The sequence below is a fragment of the Anolis carolinensis genome, chromosome 2, assembly GCF_035594765.1.
Source record: "Anolis carolinensis isolate JA03-04 chromosome 2, rAnoCar3.1.pri, whole genome shotgun sequence".
NCBI classification, from domain to species: Eukaryota; Metazoa; Chordata; class Lepidosauria; order Squamata; family Dactyloidae; genus Anolis; species Anolis carolinensis.
The window spans coordinates 260,336,889-260,359,135 of NC_085842.1; the positions used below are offsets into that span (position 1 = coordinate 260,336,889).

Below are 22,247 nucleotides of genomic sequence, written 5' to 3' on the forward strand. Positions count from 1 at the left end.
CTAGCACCAAAACAATGTTTGAAGTCCTACAAATTAACTCCTCCTGGCTAAGCAGATAAAAATACAATTTAATGCGGTATCTCAAAAAGGGTTAGATGCCGTCCTGGTATGTGTGACGGGTGTATTTTCTGGGAGATTGGCTTGCAGGCAGTTAATTAAAGACGCCTTAAAGTTTGTAAACATTGTGGCATTTCTAGTACATGACTTGAACAAGTAGATACAAGTGCTTACAACTACCCTGATGTTCAGCTGATCTTGTTTCTGTTGAGTTTGTTTTGCAGGAGTATAATTTGCTCAGATAAAGAATAAGAGTTCCATTGTATTTCCTTGTTTCTGTGCCAACTAGAAGAGATTTCTGAGCTTGATGGGGATAAGAGAAAGAGAATGTGTAGTTTAATAGGATGTATATCTCAGTGCGTACTGCCAGTCAATCAACATATTATTTTGGTAATTTTCCTGTATTTTCTTTGGTGTGGTCTTCTTACACTTATGGATCTTAAAAACCAGAGTTTTGGACTACAGATAATATATGTACTTGTGTATTTGCATGTAGCTTCCTCTAAATTTTGGGGAGCCTTGGGCCTCTTCTACGCTGCCATATAAAATCCAGATTATCTGTTTTGAACTGGAATATATGGCAGTGTAGAACCATAATTCAGTTTAAAGAAGATAATCTGGATTATCTGATTTATTAATCTGGATTATATGGCAGTATAGATATAGCCGCAGTTAATCAGCACCTGTAAGGATTGGAAGATTCCAGACAAATGTAGTTTTTGGCTGCTTGAGGGTTGATATTAAAAATAGGCCTAACTAATCCCATACTTTACCATACCATAAACTCCATATTGACTTGATAATAGTATTGAAATACTGTAATTAAAAACAAATAAATACAAACTTAATGTAACATTTCTGCTAAAATTGATTTAATTTAAATTTTGATTTTTTTTGCCTGGTTGCTCGAGAGTTTCAGTTAACCAAGTATCATATATAGAGAGAGGGAGGATACATGTTAGATTACATGCATTGCTGCATTATGTAAAGTCATGGAATGCACCAGAGTCGGAACAGCTCCACAGTATCTTGCTCTAATTCATAGTAAAAATGCTGTGGACTGGCCCCAAATTTTGGAGTACAGTATGTGTAGATAAGCCCTAAGAATCAGGGAAGTAGGACTAAAATTCCTGCTTAGCCATTAGGGGACTTTGAGCAAGTTGCCTCCCCTTTCAGCTTCAGAGGAAGCTAAAGGCAACCCCCTCTGGACAAATCTTGACAAGATAATCTCCTTAGTAGATCTGTTTTACAGTTGTCATAAAGCAGAAATGACTTGAAGGGACAGTACAACAATTCCTATTATTATGCAAAATAGTTTAAGGTTCCATTAAATCCTATTAACTTTACAAAATTATACTTGCTGTTGATAAACTGAAATCTTCTACATCTGATTTGTTGTTTGTATTTTCTTTTGGGTACGAGAACTGTCATTATGAATTCCTCACATCAAAATCACTATATCTGGAATTCTACAGTTCTCCTAAAATGTTTATTTTCATTCTTTCTATCCAAAGTGAACAAAGTTTTTTGTGAAAATTTGAAAGGCAGGAAATGACTCACTATGACTTGCATCCTGCGGTTTAATCTCAATTTAGCTGTGTGCCCTCAAATGGTTTTTGATTTACAGCAACTCTCACAGGATTTTCTTGACAAAACTTGTTCAGAGATTTGCCTTCCTCGGAGCACTTCCAGACAGTACCAAAATCCGCAAGAAACTTAGTTTTAAAAACCTGCTTTGGCGTGGATTTCTGTCTCCCTTCCCCCCCCCCCCAAAAAAACAGGAAGTCAGCCACCCTGAAGCGCCCCATTTTATCCCTAAAAATTAAGGAAAATTTACCTGCCTGCCATAACTTTCCTCCTCACGCCCTTTTTGTGTGAGGAAATGGCGCCATCCAGGCCTATAGCGAGGGGGGGGGGGTTAGGGGTTCAACCCCCCTTCTCCCCGAAATTTTTTAGGTTAAAAAAAAACCCTGGTTTACTCATGAATTTTAACTGGTTAACCAAATCCCCATGCTAAGTCTATGAGACGCAAAACATTAAGAGTCCCTCCAGGCACTATCTCAAGCAGATATTGATAGGTCTGTAGCTGGGGGTTGGGGGTGCTAGGGGTTCAACACCCCCCCCCCGAAAATTTCAAAACCCCTCCCAATTTTTTTTTCTGGCTACGGCCCTGGCGCCATCCCCGACTTTTTGGCTCCAGGACCCCAAAAGGTTTGGGATGACAATGGGGACTCAACCCAGGTAGTCCCAGGACTATTTATTTATTTCCATCATTTCTACCCCCCCCCTTCTCACCCGAGGGGACTCAGTCAACATAGACACAATACCTCATTAGAACTGGGCCTTTCAGGAAGGCCCAGATTGAATAGGGGTATCAAATTAATTCGGAATAACTTAGTTCATTCTGAATAAATTCGTTTTACCAGAGGCAAAAACCCAGACAGGTCCTGGGATATGGGTCTGTCTGCATAGGCCCTCAGAGTCTGAGAGAATGGGACTTACTCAAGGTCATCCAGGCTGGAACTACACTACCATATAATCCCATTTCTGAATCCAGATTACTTGTTTCGAACGGAATTATATGAGCCTACACTGCCATATGATCCAGCTCAAATTAGATACTCTTGATTCAGAAACTGGATTATATGGCAGTATAGATGGGGCTTCAGTGAGTTTCGATGACTGAATGGGGATTCAAACCCTGGTCTTCAGAGTTATAGCCCCATGCTCAAAGCTCACCACCTCTTTTTAGCTCTCTAATCCAAGCTACACATTCAAACAATTGTTGAATGATGAGTGAACATGAAGGTAAATCCCAATGACTGAATGGTCCATAATATCTGTGTCCAGAATGAACATAGAATGTCTTTTTAACAGGGAAGCATTGAAACAGAATGCATCCACATTGTAGAATAAATGCAGTGTGATATCACTTTAATTTCCAGGACTCAATTCTATTCTAGGGCTTAATTCTATGGATGGCTAAAAACCTTATACAATGTAAAATGTCAACTCCCAGGATTCTATAGCATTGGGCCATGGCAGTTAAAGTGGTGTCAAACTGCATTAATTCTACAGTGTAGATGCACCCATAGACAACATCCAAAACACATTTACATGAGATATCCCCCAGACTATCTAACACGATGCTAAGGAATTCACAAGCAATGTGTGGCCACTGTGTGTGTGTGTATGTTTTTAAATGAAATAAACAAGGTTGCTGTTTATGTTCAAGGGTATTATGCAGTGCTAAATTCTTTAAAAGATGAGGAAAAACAAGCTATTTGTGTATGCTAACTGTGTCCCAGACTTATACGTAGTATTTATGGCTCTCTCTGAAGGATGTGGTTGAATACACTTGCATTGAGTAAAACTAAAAAGCAGAGGTTACTGTCTCCAGAATACTTTTCTTACTCCACCCAGATAATCTCATCAGCAAATGGAGATTGACCACCAATGAAAAGGAAACATTGCACTTCTGTTCTTTACATCAGTTTCTTATTGAACACAGGGATGACATGTTTCAACAGCAACATCGTGTCACTCAACAAAAATGGATTAGCCTTGGCTCTTTCCTCAGCTTCCTGGTTAACTGACAGGCATTTGTGCAATGAACTCACCTAAGGAATCAAAAGATCTGTGGGCTAATTCATTTAACCTCCAGCCTAGGGTTTTGTTAGCATTCTTTGGGGGTGACTCATACACGAAACAATGGCTGACATGAAAGTCACTCCTCTTTCAGAACTCCAGTTCTTCCAAGAATAACATCTGCCACAGGCTTTAGAGCCTTATCTACACAAAGGCAATTTCTCTTGTCCAAACATGATAAGATTTGCTGAATTCTCTTCTTGAACTTGGGTACATCTCGAACAAAAGTATGAGCTACTTTTAATTCCTTCTTTTTCTGCACATGTGAGGACTTCCTCCTTCTAGGTATATAATGGCCTACTAATCTGAACAAACTTGGTGTTTTAAACTTGTATGCTGCTCGTTCTCATTAGGCTTGTTGAGACAGTGTGGTATAGCTGTTTGGGTGTTGGCTTAGGATTCTGGAGACCAGAAATTACCACCCACAGTTTTCATAGGGGTGTGAAAAATATTTTTTAGTAAAGTGTGCCCATGCCTGCTGTATATGATAATGAAGGGAGAGACCAGGCAGTCGCAACCACTTGAATGCTATGGAAGGGACATATGGGGAAAAGAGTGATAGCCTAGGACTAGCCTGTGAATGAGTGTGGGCAATTAGAGGTAAGGTTAAGACCAGTTAGGAAGAGGGTAATCTGAACAGAGTTTGGGAAATACGAATAAGGACAGAGTTTAGGAAGTCCATGGGTGGCTCTTCACTGACCAAAAATCTGGACTGATCTGGCATGTTGTATCCTGTATTGGCCCCAGTATGGGTCACACAAGGACCCCCAGCTATTGTGGAGGCGAGAGGCAATCGTGATGGGCCAACATTGGTGAAAATAATTCAGTGGCATTGGGCAGCTAGCCTAACCTTCTCCTCCTACCCTTCATATTGTGGTGATTTCCAGTCATGACATGCACCCTACCTGTTTGCTGTCTCCTGGAATGACATCCATCGGGGCAACATGGTAGCATTTCATGTCCATGGGCTGCCTGAGCCCACGAAGCATGGGATGACAGTGAGGACCATTGTGGCTGGTTCCATTCCGGAACTGGTCCACCTGTTCTAACAGACCCAAAGGCGAAGGATAGTCAGAATTCTGGGCCAGAATTCAGACTATCCTCCCAACCTTAGCTAATGCGGGGCAAGGCTGTGTTAAGATGATTTTGCCCCATGTTATCCTGGATTGGCTCTGTGCAGTGTTTGACTGCCACAAAGTTGATCAGGCCCTACACCAACCTAAGTAGTCAGGGTAGATATGCCCTATGTTTAACTTAATTGTTATACAGTTGACTCTCCATTTTTGTAGGTTTAATCTGCAAAATTGATGAAACATTGATTATTTGCAGCCACCAGATACCGTTTTTAATATGGACTGCAAGCCTTACCAGACTGCAAAGGCACAACGAGGCTTGTAAATGATGTAGGGCAGCAGTGGAGATGGCGGGTAGGTGGAAGCAAGCCCAGATGGATAGGAGAGCCAGGAGGGTGGCACTCCCTGGTCCCTTTTGCTCATATCTGCCAAGAAAGAACAAGGGAAAGAGCTGTTTGGCCAAAGGTAAGCCCCCTGGGTGTGGGGGACAGCGTAGCAAACTCTGACCTCAGAAAGGAAGGGAGCATGTTAAATGTGTGTGTAAGATATTCACAGTTTTCCCACTTACATAGGGATGCTGTCCTGCAACCTGTGCTGCAAATATGGAGAGCTGACTGGAACTGTGGAATACATTTTCCATCACACATTAACAGAGGAGGCCCTAGGTAATTCTCGCGAGACCTCACGAGAAGAGCTAGTCCTCAGTTGAGGCCTTCTGCGTTCGGCGAGGAGGGAGCCGATGGTCCCTGCTGCCTCCACGGGGGGCGCTTCAACGGCGCCCCTGGGGACAATGTGCCACAAGCGGGCGCTTACATTGGTCTCTATGTTGGGCCGGCACTGCACATTAAGGAGTAAGCTTGACTCAGGGTGCCAAAGTTTAGAAAAGTATTTGCTGGCAAAATATATGGCAGACCTATAATTTGTTACAAGTAACCCAGTGTCAGTTGCTCATTGCATAATTGAAAAGTCACTTTTTTACATTGCTTATATTGATAATTACTTTATCCATTATTTCCACTTAGGGTTGGCAAGAGAATTGTCTTCTACAATTTTGCCAAGTCCTGTGAAAAAACTTGTAAAAAGTAACTTTTCGTAGTAATTGTTACCCATTACATCAAGTAACTCCACTCTTACTTATTACATTTCTTTTGCAGTATACCTTCATTTCACTCTGGTCACCCCAAAATAGTAACTAGTGGCGGAAAATTGTGTAACTTGGTATTTCCAGCTTCTGTAGAGTAGGAGATCGTTCTGAGTATGTTTTGGGAAATATGACCTCAAACCAAGATTTTAGAGCAATTATATACTAAAAGAAAGAAAATGTGTGTTTCCCCCCACCCTCAGAAAAGAGCGTGTAGTTCAGAATTTCGTAAGTGTTACAGTGACACTTAGTGGAAAGACAAGGAAAATGCCTTCTAATGTCTTAATCCCAATGTCTTTTTCTTTCCTTTCATCACATTGCAAATATTATGAGGCTGTGATCATGGTGAAGCTAATGACACTTCAACCTGTTTTTCCCTGCCTTCTTTTAAAATATTTCCTAAAGTGTTGCTGCACACCCTCTACAGTTTAACATTAACATACCAAGCAAACATATTTTTCAGGAATCCTTCCATATTACATGAATATAGCACTAAATCCATGCTAATTTTTATCATAAGGAATCCTAGGGTTTATTATTTAATGAGGCACTAGAGCTCTCCTGATGAGAATTCTAAATGCCCCTTCCTAAACCACAAATCCCAGAATTTCATAGGATGTTAAAGCTGAAACATAATTCTATAATAGTATAATGTGAAAAAGGCTAAGAAGTGCACTTCCATGTCCCCACACCCTATTCAGTGTTTACAGTCATCTCTTCATGTTAAATGTTTCCAGGTCTCAAAAACCTTTCTTCAGATTGGCTGTGTAAGAGAACACCTCATCTGAGAAAAACTGAAAAATGATGCTGAATTTGAAGTAGAAAGTTATAATTGTTGGTGTTTTGTGCTCACCAAGGGTGCGTCTTCTACACTGTAGAATTAATGTAGCTTTTAACACCACCCTAGTTGCCATGGCTCAATGCAATGGAACCGTTGGGAGTTGTATTTTTTTTTTTTTTGCAAGATCTTGAACCTTCTTTGCTGGTTCTTCACCAAACTACAGTTCCCACGATTCCAAAGCATTGAGCCATGATTGTTAAAGTGGCACCAAACTACATTAGTTCTACAGTGTGCATGCACCTCTAAATGTTAGCTACTGGTACCGTGACATATTTGTGTGACCATGATGATAAACAGTGGGTATCTGCACTACAATACTCAAGTGCCTGCTGTTTTCCTCGTTTTCCCATACTGGCAAACTGTTTCGATTTTAGGTTTCACACTAGCTGTAGTTTCTGCTTCATTCATTTTTGAGTTCAGAATGTTCCATTTTAACCTCTTCCTTAATTTTTCAATTGACTTTTTCTCTCACTGTGCTTGGGGCATAACCTTCCCGTCCTGTTTAATTTCCCAGCAAGATTTTGCCTGCAATCTTATTACTATTTCTGCAAGATATTATTTAGTTCAGTGTACTGACTCCTCCTTGGCTTTGATCCTGGAAAAAATACCAATGTTGCAACACATCTGGTTAAAAATTAGTTATATGAAGTGTCATCTGCATATTGGATCCACTGAAGTCTGTTAAATGTTTCCCTAGAATACATATAAGGTTTATCATCTTGTAACACCGCATTATTAATTAATCAATGTTCTCAGAGGCAAGTTTGCTTGCTTTCAAAAGTTATTTATTAAATTATTAAAATAAGCAACCTGAATATCTGCATAAAGTTTTGTCTTGCCCTTCTTCCCTTTTGAGGAGATAGTTACATGAATGTTCACTATTTTTATTTGTGAATTTAAAGCAAGGGACTGTTTTTCCATTCATTTTTCTTGTTCTTTCCATTAATATCTAAGGGCGCTTCCAGACAGTTCCAAAATGCAGGACAAAGAAGTGGGCTTTTAAAATGCGGGACCTCAAAGGGAGTCCAAACACAGACCTGTCAATCCTGCTGCATAGTCCCCCGCCATCCTCACAGATGTTTTTTGAAGCTGATTGAGATAGAGAGTGGACGGGGACATCTGGCAGAAGTTTTTTTTTTTTTTAAATCACTCCAGAGATTCACATATGTGGTCCAATGCATAATGGAGCAATTAAAAAAAATATATTCCCTCAGATTTCTGTCTTCCCCTAATTGTTAATTCAAGGTCTGACATTATAAAATGTAAAAGACAGAATTTGAGAGAGTTGTATGTGCTTCCCTGAGTCATCTGTGTCTCCATTTGACATTTGTTCAGCTGATCACCTGTTTGGGCTTTTCAGAAATGCATGTGCTCGGGAGGAATCAACACGGGGGGAGGGAAGGAAAGCACATGTCTTCCATGCCTGCAGAGATACACAGGCATGGAAAGGTGTGTATTCTTTCAGGAAGAATTGGGTTTAAACACGTGTTTTCCAGCACTTAACCCAATTCCTCCTGATTCCTCCTGCATTTTGGCTAAATGTTGTTCAGCCATCCCCTTTTTAACTCACTTCCTCTCGGATTTTAATGCATGTGTAGAAGGGCCCTAAGAATACTTTATCTGAGAAGATCTGCTGCTCATCTATGGTGGCACCCTATTCAGTGGGAAGTAAGCTCTATACATCTTAATGATAGCATTATTATTTGGGGAAATATATAATCACTATAGTCATTCCTATAGTTGATGCTTCACTGTAGTTTTCTATCTGGTTTATTTCTAGCTATCTCGAGGTACTCCCACTTGCTTTGAATGTTTATTGTATGCAGTTCTTTTAGAAATAATATTCAATAATTCTATGTATTCTAACATTTTATTTAACACCTAGCCAGCCAAACACAGACACATCAGAAAACAGGATGCTTTAGAATTAAAGCAGTTTGATTCCACTCTTAACTGCCATGGCTCATATGTTAACTGAGTTCTTATGATTTACTGTATTGTTTTGATTAAGGTAACTGTTTTTGTATAACTGCTGATTTTACCGTGTTTGTATTGCAATGTGTTTTAACTGATTTATTGTTTTGTATTTCGGGCTTCTGACCCATGTAGCTGCCTGGAGTCCCTGCTGGGAGATGGTGGCGGGGTATCAAAATAAAGTTACTTATTTACTTACTTACTCAGTGCTATGAATCCCGGGAGGGGTAGTCTCCATCCTTCTCTGCCAAAAGTGTTGTTGCGTCAGCTCCCAGGATTCCATAGTATTGAGCCATGGCAGTTAGAGTGGTTTCAGACTGCATTAATTCTGTAGTGTAGATACACACACAGAGGGGGGGGGGAGAGAATGTTAGACTGCCCTCTGCTGGGAATATGTTTGTTTCCTTTTACTCCAAATGTTTGTTTTGCTGCAGCAACAAAATATTTTAATCCATATAAAATGAAAAATAAATCTAGCATTTCTGTAATGTTGTCAAAGACTATGTTTTCAAAGACTCTAATGTCACAATTTATGCAGTCATATCTATTCTTCATGACATTTACAGCTTGCAGTATAAGAAATTCCTAGAACATTCCATATTGATTTTCAATAATGTGTGAACACTCATCATATACAGCTCAGAGGCCACTGTCTGCTTTATGTTCCTTATATTGAAGATAATATAATTAATGTTATTATATATCATGCTGAATTCATACAATGGATGCTCTTTTTTTAAAAAAGTCTCTAATTCACATCACTGAATAATATAGATTTAATCATTTAACCAGAGCTTTGAAAATTTATTTTTGGACTACAACACCCCAACTTTCAAAATTCTGGGAGATGCAGTGCAGACAATGTAATTTTTCTTAACTATGAGCTTAGCCTATCTGATTTTGTCCTCAATATTTGATTTTTCTTCTTGTAGTAGAAGGATATTGAATACCAATTATCATACAACTCTAATGGTCACTTGCGCTTTTAATGGGAGATTATCAAAACTGTAGTCTAAAAACAGTAACTGTCCAAAGCTTTAAGTTGTAGTTATATCACATCTTTAACATAAAATGTTAGTACACAGTTTAATAAATCATTTTGACATTTTTGCTAACTAGCTTTTCAAATCACTGTCCAAAAGTGATTTGCCGGCTACTGTTTGGTCTTGTTTGCACAATGGACCTTGGTATCCGCTAAGGATTGATTCCAGGACCTCCGTCAATATCCAAATTTATGGGTGCTGCAATTCCATTATATAAAATGGTATTAAAATACTGTCCCTTATATAAAAAGGTTTGCATTTGGGAATTAAAAAAAAAACATGAGTCAAGAGTTTATTGATTGGTTGTCCCAAATTTATAAGTTCATCACATCCTGAGAAGCTAAGGGAAATTTCAGAACATTTGTGAATAAAGATTAGTTCAATTCTGACAGTAAAACTTACAGTGTCACCAAAGGAGAAAACAAAAGGTCAATGGTTCAGTGATATGTTTTTAGTTGCAATATAGAGTGATTTGATTCTTTACTTTAGCAGTTACATTATACATGTCAAGACGAATAACAGAGACATCATCACATTCCTTCTTATGTGTCTAAAAAAGAGGGGATCAAACTAAACATTGTACAAGAAGATAGGTGCACTTTTAAAATTAATGGGTCTTTTAAATTCCCTATCACAGAATTTTCAATACATGCTGTTTTATCAAAAGCTCAGTTCAAAACAAACAGCAGAAAGAAGCAAGCCAGCCAAAATTAACAGTCCAAAGCCAAGAAGCCAGATGCAGGAGTCCTTGAAGGTCAAGCTGGAATATCTACAAGTCAAGTCAAAAATCAGAAGCACAGAATTCAAACAACAAACAGGGACCTGTGAGCCAATGCCAAGATTCAAAGTCCAATTCGCCAGAGAAGCAGCAGAGTCAAGTCAGAAACAAACAAAAGCCAAGATCACAATCCAGGGTCAGAAATCCTGGCATCCAAAAAGCAGCAGAGTCAAGTTCCAAGCCAAGAAATGATGACATTAGCCAAGGTCACATTTCAGAGCCAGAAATGCCGGGAGTCAGAGGAGCAGCAGAGTTAGGATTCAAGAAAATTATAACAATGATGTCTGCCACAATAAAACCTCACACCGAGAACCTTTCTATCCTATTGTCTCAGCTGTTGCTTGCATAATGCTCGTTTCTCTGCTAATCTCATAGACCTGCAATATTCTCTCCTGCACTCCAAAGTTAGGGGTATGCTCAACTCTTTGCTGGTCTGTTTTGATGTACTTGCTTCAGCTTGCTCAGACTTTTTTCGTGTCAGGAGTGACTTGAGAAACTGCCCGGACTGCTGGAGAGTGATTGCTACTGCTGAAGGTGCGTCTTCAGCAATGGCTGAGTTACAATGGGGAGACAGCTGGGAGCTGCTGATCTCCAGCTCTTCTTATGGCTCTTCCAGCCATTCTTTGTCCTCACTATCAGAGCTGGCCATGACAACATTTCATGTTGATGACACACTTTTTCATAATTCATTTCACTAGTAAATTGGAGGTTAAACCAATTCTTGTAAGAGATATGATACATACATAAACTATAATAACCAAATGTATGGGGACCCAACATATCACATGAAAATCGTTCACTTATATTTTCTAAAATATTTTATTTCTTATTTCAAATAGACTCGGAGGATTATGTGTCATGACAAAGCTGTGTCTTATCCCATATGGTATAGTTCTAAGCTAAAGTCTGTGTCACTTCTCAAAAGCAAAGTTAGGTAACCACTGGACACTATTTATGGTATTGCAATCAGTTTTAGGAAGGTCTTACAGCTGTGTTGCAATGGTAGAATCTGAGGAAGACACTGTCATGTGTTGTTACATGTGTTCTGTTGGTTTGACTAATGCTATAGTTTCATTCAACCATTACCATGTGCGAGGTTCACTTTGAAAAAAGGCACAAGAGTGGCTTCTCAAACAGGCAGGAGGAAATCTCTCTTTCAAGATCCCAATCACTGCCACCATTAAATGTGGGACACCCTGCCCAAAGCCCCTTTACATTTAGGCTAAGGGAATCTTTTTCTTAATATCCCACACCTTTGCCACGCCTTTTTAATATGGGATCTCTCAAATCCCACTATGACGGGGGGAATCCTTCTTTCAGGATCCCAGCCACTACCAGCTATAAACACTTGAGTCTGCGCGTGTGCATGTATAAGATGATGTGACACTGAGGTAAAGTATGTGAGACGAATCTTCCACTGACTCTAAGTAGAGCAATTCACCACTCGAGAACACTGTCTTTATTAAAAACAAAGAATTATTTATTTATGGTTTCTCTAGTCTGAAAAGGATAACTTGTTACAAAGGTTTACTTCTTCAGTTTCATTTGTACATAATATGGATAATATCTTTCATTCCTTAACATCAACCACTTGACTGAAACTTTGTCTCAACAGTATTCCTTTTCCTCAGCTTTACCCAGCTGGGAACCAGGACATAAACAAATCCTTTTATACTTTAATACAGCAATAGTAGTTCACACTTGTACACATATATCTTCTTTCTAACACACAGGCTAGAAACTAAACTGAACATACAGAAGTCTTTCTTCTAGCTCCCCTTACTAGAACCTGAACATACAGACGTCTTCTTCCTAGCTCACCGGCTAGAGAACTACCATAACTGAACCCCAGACACACACGTCTTTCCTCTAACTTCCCTCGCTAGAAACATGAATCTAATTCAACTCCTTTTTAAAACATTCCCTCCTTTTTCATCCAGTTAGCTCCGCCCCTTTCGTGCTAGCTTCGAAATGGTTACATTTCTACAGAAGCAGCTACGTTACCATGGTGACACATAGCCAATCATCAGTAGCTAACTCCTGCCCACCTTTACCACTGAATCAACATTAAATAATATAGACAAAAATCCCCAATAAAATAAGGCTTTCCGTTACACCATGGGTAGCTACTGTGAAGGTCTGATTGTTACATAATACCTTGTTGTGGTAGAGTTGTCATGGATTCATCCCATAATAGTCACCACAACATAATAAAAATAAAATAAAATGTGGCCCTGCTGTAATCAAAGCAGTAATCCCAAATTTGACTATCTTTCAGAAACAATATAATGCCCTGATTATTTAATAAATAAAAGGCCAAACCCTAGATTTTGGGTGGGATGGATCCAAGTAGATCAAATCTTCAGTTATTTCCTTGATAGTAATGAAATATTTGATTGGCAGATTTGAGAACTTCATCTGATTAGGAAAAGAATGAAAAGATCACATTGTTTCCCTTGCAGCTATGTTTAATTCATGGCTGATGCAAATCCCAAGTGGAGAAAGTGACTCAGAGTTTGATCCTGAAGCCATATGCCACAATGGACTTGTGGTATCGTGAGAGATGGGAATAAATGGGAATGTCTTCCACTGTCATTTTCTGTGGTACTTTCTGCAGAAGTTTCTTCCGATCCTCTCCATGGCAATGCCTCTCTCTTTTATCCAAAAACAAAGTGTCTTCAAGGGAACCAGTATAAAGCCCAATGTTGCCAGCATGCTAAGAAAAGGAATTCAAGCCATTATTCTGTAACAATGAGTGCTGCAAATAGATCAATAATCAGGAAATAAATTCAAGGTGATAATGGGTGTATTAACACTACTGAGTTTAGTGCTTTGGGAGAAGTTAACAACTTTGTTGAAGGATAAATCACTGGTCAAATTCTTAGAAGAATGAAATATATCTGATGTGGGGAAGATTGGAAGTCAGCTTTCCTCCCATACCTACCCCATATCCTTTTTTCTCTTTTTCTTCTTCTTCTTCACTTTTACTATGATGTTTCTCCCCCCTCCTCCCCCCCCTTCTACTTCTCTTTACTATTTTAATATATTTTACAAGATATCTTAATAAAAATTACTATACACACACATAGATACATATACATCTGAGAAGAGGAAAGGACTACAGGTCTGGAGATGAAAAAACAAACAGAAGTGAATACCTTGCTGGATTTAAAGGTGGAAAAAATGTTAAACTAAAGAAATTGACAAGGAAAGCAAGAAATCCTCTTTTAAAACTACATTATGTATCTTAGATGTATATGTAATTAGAGTAAAGGTGTATCTTAGTGAAAGAAAGTGTATAGTTAGTTATACAATTGTTGTTCAAGTAATCGTCTGTGTCTAGGCAGTGTTTTTTTCTTTGTTTTTTTTCTGTTTAAGAATTTGAATTAAAATTAAAAATGGCACTTTGAGACCACTTTTTTTTTACCACAGCTCCATCCAATGCAAACTTGGGATAGGATGGGACCAGTTAAAGTGCTACTTTGCAATGACAAAACAATGAACCATGAAAAGATACCATGGAGAGAATATATATATGTCATGTAATTCAACCTGGCTCGCTTGCGCTCTCTCTCTCTCTCTCTCTCTCTCTATCTATCTATCTATCTATATATATAGGAGTGATGGCATCGTGGCGACGCACAAAACAACAAAACTAAACACCTCCCAACCTCCAAATTTGACAACAGAATCCATCAGCCATGCCTCCAGGTTGAAACAACAAAACATCGGGTCACAAACCTCCACGGGATCTAAAAAACACCAACACCCGAAACGTGCCATGTGCGCTTGCGCAAAAAGGACTCCTCGCCCCAACATAACCATCTGCTATACACTGGATGGCACACTCTGAGCAGGGGAGCTTCTTTCCCACGTAATGGTGCCTTCCAGGCTACTTTACACCCTCCCTCCTCGAAAACAAAACCGGGAGACGGAAAGGGCACTTTCCCTTCCACAAACCTCCATCCACAATATCCTTCCGCCCGAGATGTCACTCACCCCACACTCCGCCAAAACAAGGGTGGGAGAGGGAATGCCCAGCTTTGCCTTTCCCCTCTATCTGTTACCCCTCCTCCCATGACGTCACTCCCTGGCCAACAATGGCCGTTCCCCGCGCGCGGCCTGCTCGCAAGCCCCGCCCCCCTGCGAGCCGGAGCCACTGCTTCTCCTCCTGGCTGCCTCCTTCCCCTCACTCGCCACCATCATCATCTCCTCTCACCAGAGCACCCTCCTCAGCTTCTTCCCCAAGTCAGGGAAAACGCCAGGCAACCACACCTACTACGAGGAAGTCACAGGTACCTCCTCCAGGCCAATTTTAATACCATTGAATAGCCTTGCAGCTTCAAAGCCTGGCTGCTTCATACCTAGGGGACTCCACTGTAGGCCAACTTCAATACCACTGAATAGCCTTGCAGCTTTAAACCCTGGCTGCTTCATACCTAGGGGACTCCATTGCCGGCCAACTTGAATACCATTGAATAGCCTTGCAGCATCAAACCCTGGCTGCTTCATACCTAGGGGACTCCATTGCCGGCCAACTTGAATACCATTGAATAGCTTTGCAGCATCAAACCCTGGCTGCTTCATACCTAGGGGACTCCACTGTTGACCAACTTCAATACCATTAAATAGCCTTGCAGCTTCAAACCCTAGCTGCTTCATACCTAGGGGACTCCACTGTTGACCAACTTCAATACCATTAAATAGCCTTGCAGCTTCAAACCCTAGCTGCTTCATACCTAGGGGAATCCTCTTTATGCCACCTTGCATGCCACGAAGAAAACCCCACTAAGGACTATGCCACAGCAATGCGTGGCCAGGTTGAATGACATGAGGCCATTGGCATAGTTTCATGGGGACAATAGTTTAATTGCAAAAGCATCAAGAACAGAGAAATTATTTCTATGCAATATCCCTCCATTAACTATCATAAATTAAGTTTAATGATGAAAAAAGAAGAACAGAGGTTGAGTGAGGAAAGTCACAGGCTGTGTGCACTGAGAGATTATGAGAGTTGTAGTCCAAGAAAGCAGTTTTTCTGAACTCTGTTCCACAACTTGGCAACTTGCTAGGAGAAGAAGGATAGAGAAAAGAAGGATCTTAGAAAGAGTCAGAGAAGTCGAGAGAAATATAACTTCCAACTGCTCTAATTTGAAAGGGATGGTCACAGTTATTCCTATGTTGTCCCAGTTTTCAGTTGCTTAAAAATATCAGTTTCTCACTTTTCCTCCCACATTTCCCCTTTGTCCTCAGCTTAATTCATTTGTTGCAAACTCTCTTCAAAGAGTAAAAGTAGTTCATGCCCAACTCAGTTGGTAGGAGAGGACAGGGCAGAGTATCGTCCCTCTCAGTAAACTCTAATAAAAGCAAACTGCTGTAGCCTCTCCTGTTTTGTGTTTTTCATTACAGCAATCACTTTTGCCCTCTTGACCACACTCTGATGTTGCATGGACACACATGCCCTATTTTACATTTGTAAAATGTTGGCAATCAGAGAACTACCTCAGGAGAACAAAGTACAAATGTGTCAGTATGCTTCTTCTTCAGGGCATGTTTGGCTCTGACTTTTTTTAGTTTTATTATGTGGCAGAGCTCCTTCTGAAACCCAGTATTAGGATCCAGAAATTCATTATTGATTATTCTGTGTTTTTCCAAGCTGGATTAGAGAAGCATGGTAGGTATAAAGTGAACTAGGGTAATGTGAGAGAACATGCCAGGAACCCTTACATCAGGGTTTGCTTACTGATTTTGCACTAAATCAATGGGTCTACTCTAGCTAAGATTACCGTAACCATTGAATATAAGCCAAAGTCCTTTTATGGTTCAAGAAAATAAACCTTTCCCATGTGTTCACTTGTTCCGTTCAGCTTCACTGAAAACAAGACTTTAGTTTACATTATAACTGTAAGAAAGGCAAGGGCCACAGTTATTTTGTAGTACCATTGCATAAAAGAGGAAGATAGAAATGTTCTTTTAATTCAATCTGTTTTTCTGTTAACAGCAACTCCCTGTCAAATGGAAGGACAAAATATATTCTGGCAATTCACTTATTTTGGGTTAAAAAGATGATGCTAAGGGTCCTTGAGTCCTCTTGTTTCCTGAGTTTCAAACTATAAATGGAGGGATCTCAGGCTGAAATAACTAGATAGCCCAATATGATTAACAGCTCCTTAAAAAGTTGTGGTTTTCATCTATAAAACATTGGAGGGTCTAAAAATATTGTTATCTGGGATTTTTTTTTTTCATATGAGGAGTGACCTGAGAAACTGCAAGTTGCTTCTAGTGTGAAAGAATTGGCCATCTGCAAGGATGTTGTCCAAGAGACGCCTGGATGTTTTGATGTTTTACCATCCTTGTGAGAGGCTTATCTCATGTCCCCGCATGGAGCTGGAGCTGACAGAGGGAGCTCATCCGCAATCTCCCCATATTCAAATTGGCAACCTTCAAGTCAGCAGTCCTGCCGGCACCCTTGCGCCACCAGGTGCTCCTGTTATCTGGGATAATTAAGGGAAATCTAAAACAGCTGTGGTTCTCAATCATTGCTTTTTCAGACTCATGTGACTTCTCGTTTCAGAATATCGATCATTGGTCACAGGGCCGGCCGGAGATATTTTTTTATGTGAAGCGGGGGTGCTGAAAAGCGCCCCCGCCACCGGCGCCCTGGCCCCGCCCAGCGTGCCCTGGCCCCGCCTCCCACGCTGCGTGGGAGGCGGGGCCAGGGCGAATAGTGAGGGGGGCGGGGCCAGAGTTGGCCCCGCCCCCCACCCAGCGTGCCCTGGCCCCGCCTCCCACGCAACGTGGGAGGCGGGGCCAGGGCACGCTGGGCGGGGGGGCGGGGCCAGAGCTGGCCCCGCCTCCCACGCTACCCCCGCTCGCCCGTCTGGCCATTTCTAGCAGGCCAGAGTTAAGCGGAGGTTCCTCCAGGCCGCGATTGCGGCCTGGAGGAACCTCCGCTTAACTCTGGCCTGCTAGAAATGGCCAGACGGGCGAGCGGGGGTAGCGTGGGAGGCGGAGCCAGCTCTGACGCCGCTCCCCCCCCCGCCCAGCGTGCCTTGGCCCTGCCTCCCACGCAACGTGGGAGGCGGGGCCAGGGCACGCTGGGCGGGGGGGCGGGGCCAGAGCTGGCCCCGCCTCCCACGCTACCCCCGCTCGCCCGTCTGGCCATTTCTAGCAGGCCAGAGTTAAGCGGAGGTTCCTCCAGGCCGCAATCGCGGCCTGGAGGAACCTCCGCTTAACTCTGGCCTGCTAGAAATGGCCAGACGGGCGAGCGGGGGTAGCGTGGGAGGCGGGGCCAGCTCTGACGCCGCTCCCCCCCCCGCCCAGCGTGCCTTGGCCCCGCCTCCCACACTGCGTGGGAGGCAGGGCCAAGGCACGCTGGGCGGGGGGGGGAGCGGCGTCAGAGCTGGCCCCGCCTCCCACGCTACTCCCGCTCGCCCGTCTGGCCTTTTCTAGCAGGCCAGACGGGCCAGGGCGCACTGGGCGGGAGGCGGGGCACCGTCAGGGCGGTGCCCCGCCTCCCGCCCAGCCTGACGGCGCCCCCCCGGGCCTGCGCCCGAGGCGGCGGCGTCAGGTGCCTCATTAGTGGGGCCGGCCCTGATTGGTCATGCTGGCCAAGGTTTGTGGCAAAGAAAGTCTAAAACACCTGCCTAAACAAGGGTTAAGAGAACCGCTATAAGAAAAGAACAAAAATTGCAATCACATTCTATAACATACAGCAAATACTTTGTATTTCCTAAGTGGGGGCCATATTGCACAGAATGAGATGTCTTCCAAACTTCCCTACCTTTAAATTCAGTTTGCGGTACTTCATGTCTTGTTTCCAGGGCATGACATAGAGCCTTGGAATCATCCCATGTCTGTATGAAAATCTTGGCAAGTGGCAATGGATAAGCCTAGGGACACAACAGAGCAAAAGATCCACAAAACTGAGCATTGTTTTCTCAAATGTCTTCAAATACAGCAAAAGCACTCAAGGCTTTCCTTTAATTCCCACATCAGAGAAGATATACTGAGTTTCTCAATAAAGTACGCTTTGTGTTAGGAGTTGACAACTGTGCAAAGCGAAAGGACTGCATTAGAAAACCAAGGAAGGCTGTATCAGCCTGGACACAACCAAAACTCCCCTAAAGATGCCCTTAGATACCTTCCAGGGAGCACTGGGATAATTTTATCTCCTTGAGCCATCAGAGACCTAGAAGGTAGGGGGGTTTTTTTGGTTTGTTTTAGCAATAAGGAAGATACATAGCTGGTCAAATAACAAAAAAGCTTGGTGATACCAGGATGGTGACAGCTTCCCTGTCAGATATGCAGTATCTCTACTCTGGATTTTATTGTACAGCTTTAAGGAGTTATCCAGGATCATCACATTGGAGAGCTCATCTAAAGTCTGAAACAGAAGCTAAGAGCAGATCCACCAGTAGCACCTGATGGACACAGGAGCCACCAGCTTCTACTAAGGGCAATTAGCCTTCGACTGCACTTCTTCTTCCTCAAGTCATAGTCACCATAGTAAAGGCTGCAAGTTGGTTCCACAATATCTGGAACTTGTTACCCACCAGTGATCTGAAGGATGGGCATTGGTCCTTAATATTCTTGGACTACAAGTCCTGCAATCCCCACTGATCATATTGAGTAAAGCATCTGGGAGGTGAAGTCTCAAACATCATCTGTTGAGCCAAACACTGACATGCATCTAGGAACCATGGATAAACAAGCATAACTGAGATGTTCATATTAGTTTAATCACAGAGCATGTCTAGCAGACAGGTAATTAAATATCTGTTCACTGCAAATCAATGTAATTTAAGTTTTTATCTTTTCCAGTATCTCTATATAAATCTATTCACACCTACTGAGAAGTAAACTTGGAAAAATAAGCAAATTGTTCAAGAAAAAAAGACATTATAGTAAAGCCCATTTGCCTCTGTATGTCTCTTGCAGGAGACTGATTCCTCAAAAACTGAAGTTTCTCCCTTACCCTGCAAGGTCAGTATTGACTCCTTTAGAGACCACATTGTGTTTGGATTGAAGCTGTGGTGTAGCGTTCAGGCTACTCATGTTGTAGCAGCTGCACTGGGCTCTTTGGGAGCAATCAAGATACCTGGTACTTTGGCTTAGGCAAGGTATTATGATGCATCTACCATTGTCAGGCTGATGACACAGAAGTTACAACAGGAACAAAAAGCAGATGGAAATATACAACCAGAGTAGATAGGTAAATATATTTGAATAACATGGCTTTTAAAAAGTATGGATGCACTGTTTCATACCATGTTTACAATTATAATTGGAAGTTAGAATGAAAGAAAAAATGGACAATAATTTCCAACACATTTTCAAACGTCATCAGGACCACCTTTCTTTAAATGACTGTGAATGTGAAGCTGGTATTTTTACAGATTTTAATGTATGGCGTATATTGTATTTGTACGTTTATGTTGTTCTGGTGTTCAATTATTGCCAATCTGGAAGCCGCTCTGAGTCCCTTCAGGGTGAGATAGGGCGGGGTAAAAATACAGTAAATAAATAAGTAAGTCTGGTAGCCCTCCAGATGCTGTGCTGTGCAAGTCCTAACAGCTTTAGCCAGTGCAGCTAATGGGGAAGAATGCTAGGAATTGCAGTCCAACAAGATTGGGGAGACTCATCATTCAGGCTAGAAGACCAACTGTGGTCTAGCATAGGCATGGGCAAATTCTGGCCCTGCAGGTGTTTTGGACTGCCACAATTCCTAACAGCCAGTAAGCTGCCTGGGATTTCTGGGAGTTGAAGTCCAAAACACCTGGAGGGCTGAAGTTTGCCCATGCCTGGTCTAGCACCAGTATAATATATGTTAGTCCCCCCTTTAAACAGAAAACATCCCACCCCTGTCAGGCTGCTGATGGGGCGGGATATAGAGAACACATGAGCCCCTGTTGAAGTAACTTCACTGGCTGCCTATTTGCATTCAGGCCCAATTCAAAGTGCAGGTTATCACCTATAAAGCTCTGCATGGTTCAGGTCCTGCCTATTTACGCAACCGCATTTCCCCTTATGAACCACCCTGGGCCTTACAGTCGGCTGGGGAGGCCCTCCTCTCGGTCCCTCGCCCATCGCAAGCAAGACTGGTGGGGACTAGGGAGAGGGCCTTCTCAGTCGTCACCCCCTGGCTCTGGAACGCCCTCCCCAGGGAGATTAGATAAGCAACCACTCTGACGGCATTTAGGAGAGATTTGATGGCTATTTCAACAGGCTTTTGGCAATGGTTAGCCAACAATATAATGTGGACAAGACCTGTTTACTGAAACATCAGACTCGAATATTAGGTCTTTTTAATTCATAGGAATGATGGTGTTTTATAATAATTTTAACTTTATTTATATCCCGCCACTATCTCCCAAGGGGACTATTTTTATAACTTTTATTGTTAATGCTGCTTACTTGTGTTTTAACTTACCTTGGTTGTTATTTATATTGCTTGATGTATTGTTTATTTTACTTCATGTATGTTACTGTTATTTATGTTGTGAGCTGCCCCAAGTCCCATGGGGAGATAGGGCGGGGAACAAAAAATATTATTATTATTATTGTTGTTATTAAGATGTGTATAAGGCAAGGACTGGCATTATCCCTAAACACTGTATATAGTAATTAGTCATGAAAACTCACTAGGTGACCATGAGCAGGTCAGTCTCTCAGCCTCAGAGGACAAATGCAACCCCTCCTGAATAAATCTTGCCAAGAAAACTGTGATAGGCTCACCTTTGTTGCTATGTGCCTTTAAATAATTTCCAACTTATGGAGACTGCAAGGCATGAGTATCAAGGGGTTTTCTTGGTAAATTTTGTTCAGAGAGGTGTTTGCCTTTTGTCCCTGAGGCTGTGAGAGTGTGACTTGCCTAAAGTCATCAAATGGAATTCTTGTAAGTCAGAAATGACATTAAGGCACACCACTGCCACCAAGTACTTTTACACTGCTCATTGTATAAAATGACATAAAATACATTTCTTGCCCAGAGAATATGCTATTCAAGAACAAAACAGGAGATTAAAGGTGTGAAGGGAACATGAACAATGGTAAGATAGTATGGGATCAGTCCTACAGGCAGAGACCTCTGGTGAATATCTTCTTTATTAATGTTTATGTCTCTCCACAGAAATGTTTAAAGATCTGAGTAATAGTTTCAAGAAGGATTAAAAGAATTCAAAGCAGTATGGTTCCTTTGTAAGTGTAAAGGGAATTTTTACTACAAGGTTTCTGGGCACAGCTGTCATAACAAAAGGACTGCAAGGTAATAAAAGGGAAACTACAGTTGGGGAAAATAAAATTCTGCCAAAGGCAGTTAAGTGATCAAATGTTTTTTGACAGTGCTGAAACATTTGTGTTCAATGCCATCTTTCCTTGTCACAATAACACCTGCAAGTGTTTTGTGTCTGTACTGAGCAGCCACATAAACATATAATCCAAACTGTCAAGCGAAACATTGTTACAAACTTTAAGAACACAATACTCATGTTTATAAAAGTCCATAGAATTTAATATCCCAAATTATGAAAAGTTTTTCCACTCTCCGGTCTATTTTCAGTCAGTATTTAAAGGCACAAAATATTGGAAAAAATTCAGTAAACAGAGGTTTTTCAACAAATGATCTTTATTTATTTTTGTATTCTACAACTGAAAATTAAACCTGATGTGTGCAATTATACTTGCACATATA

General features: G+C 41.5%; 1 protein-coding gene and 1 long non-coding RNA gene across 3 annotated transcripts; one reads left to right on the plus strand and one right to left on the minus strand.

Annotated features, from left to right (window-relative positions):
- Positions 1-4,713: 4,713 nt before the first annotated feature.
- LOC134296652 (uncharacterized) lies at positions 4,714-10,875 on the plus strand. Its single transcript, XR_010003473.1, has 2 exons — positions 4,714-5,243; positions 10,415-10,875. It is a non-coding gene; the product is annotated as an uncharacterized LOC134296652 (long non-coding RNA).
- Positions 10,876-12,013: 1,138 nt separating this feature from the next.
- On the minus strand, positions 12,014-19,687 carry spmip10 (sperm microtubule inner protein 10). Of its 2 annotated transcripts, XM_062972138.1 has the most exons (4): positions 19,533-19,656; positions 19,111-19,247; positions 18,339-18,447; positions 12,014-13,271 (listed from the first exon to the last, which is right to left on the minus strand). In XM_062972138.1, exons 2-4 carry the CDS (start codon positions 19,179-19,181, stop codon positions 13,065-13,067), a joined length of 387 nt encoding a protein of 128 aa, XP_062828208.1. In that variant the 5' UTR covers positions 19,182-19,247; positions 19,533-19,656; the 3' UTR covers positions 12,014-13,064. The 2 variants fall into 2 exon arrangements, with proteins under 2 accessions (XP_062828208.1, XP_062828206.1); XM_062972136.1 differs by lacking the exon at positions 19,111-19,247 and having other exon boundaries at positions 19,533-19,687.
- Between the last annotated feature and the right edge of the window lie 2,560 nt (positions 19,688-22,247).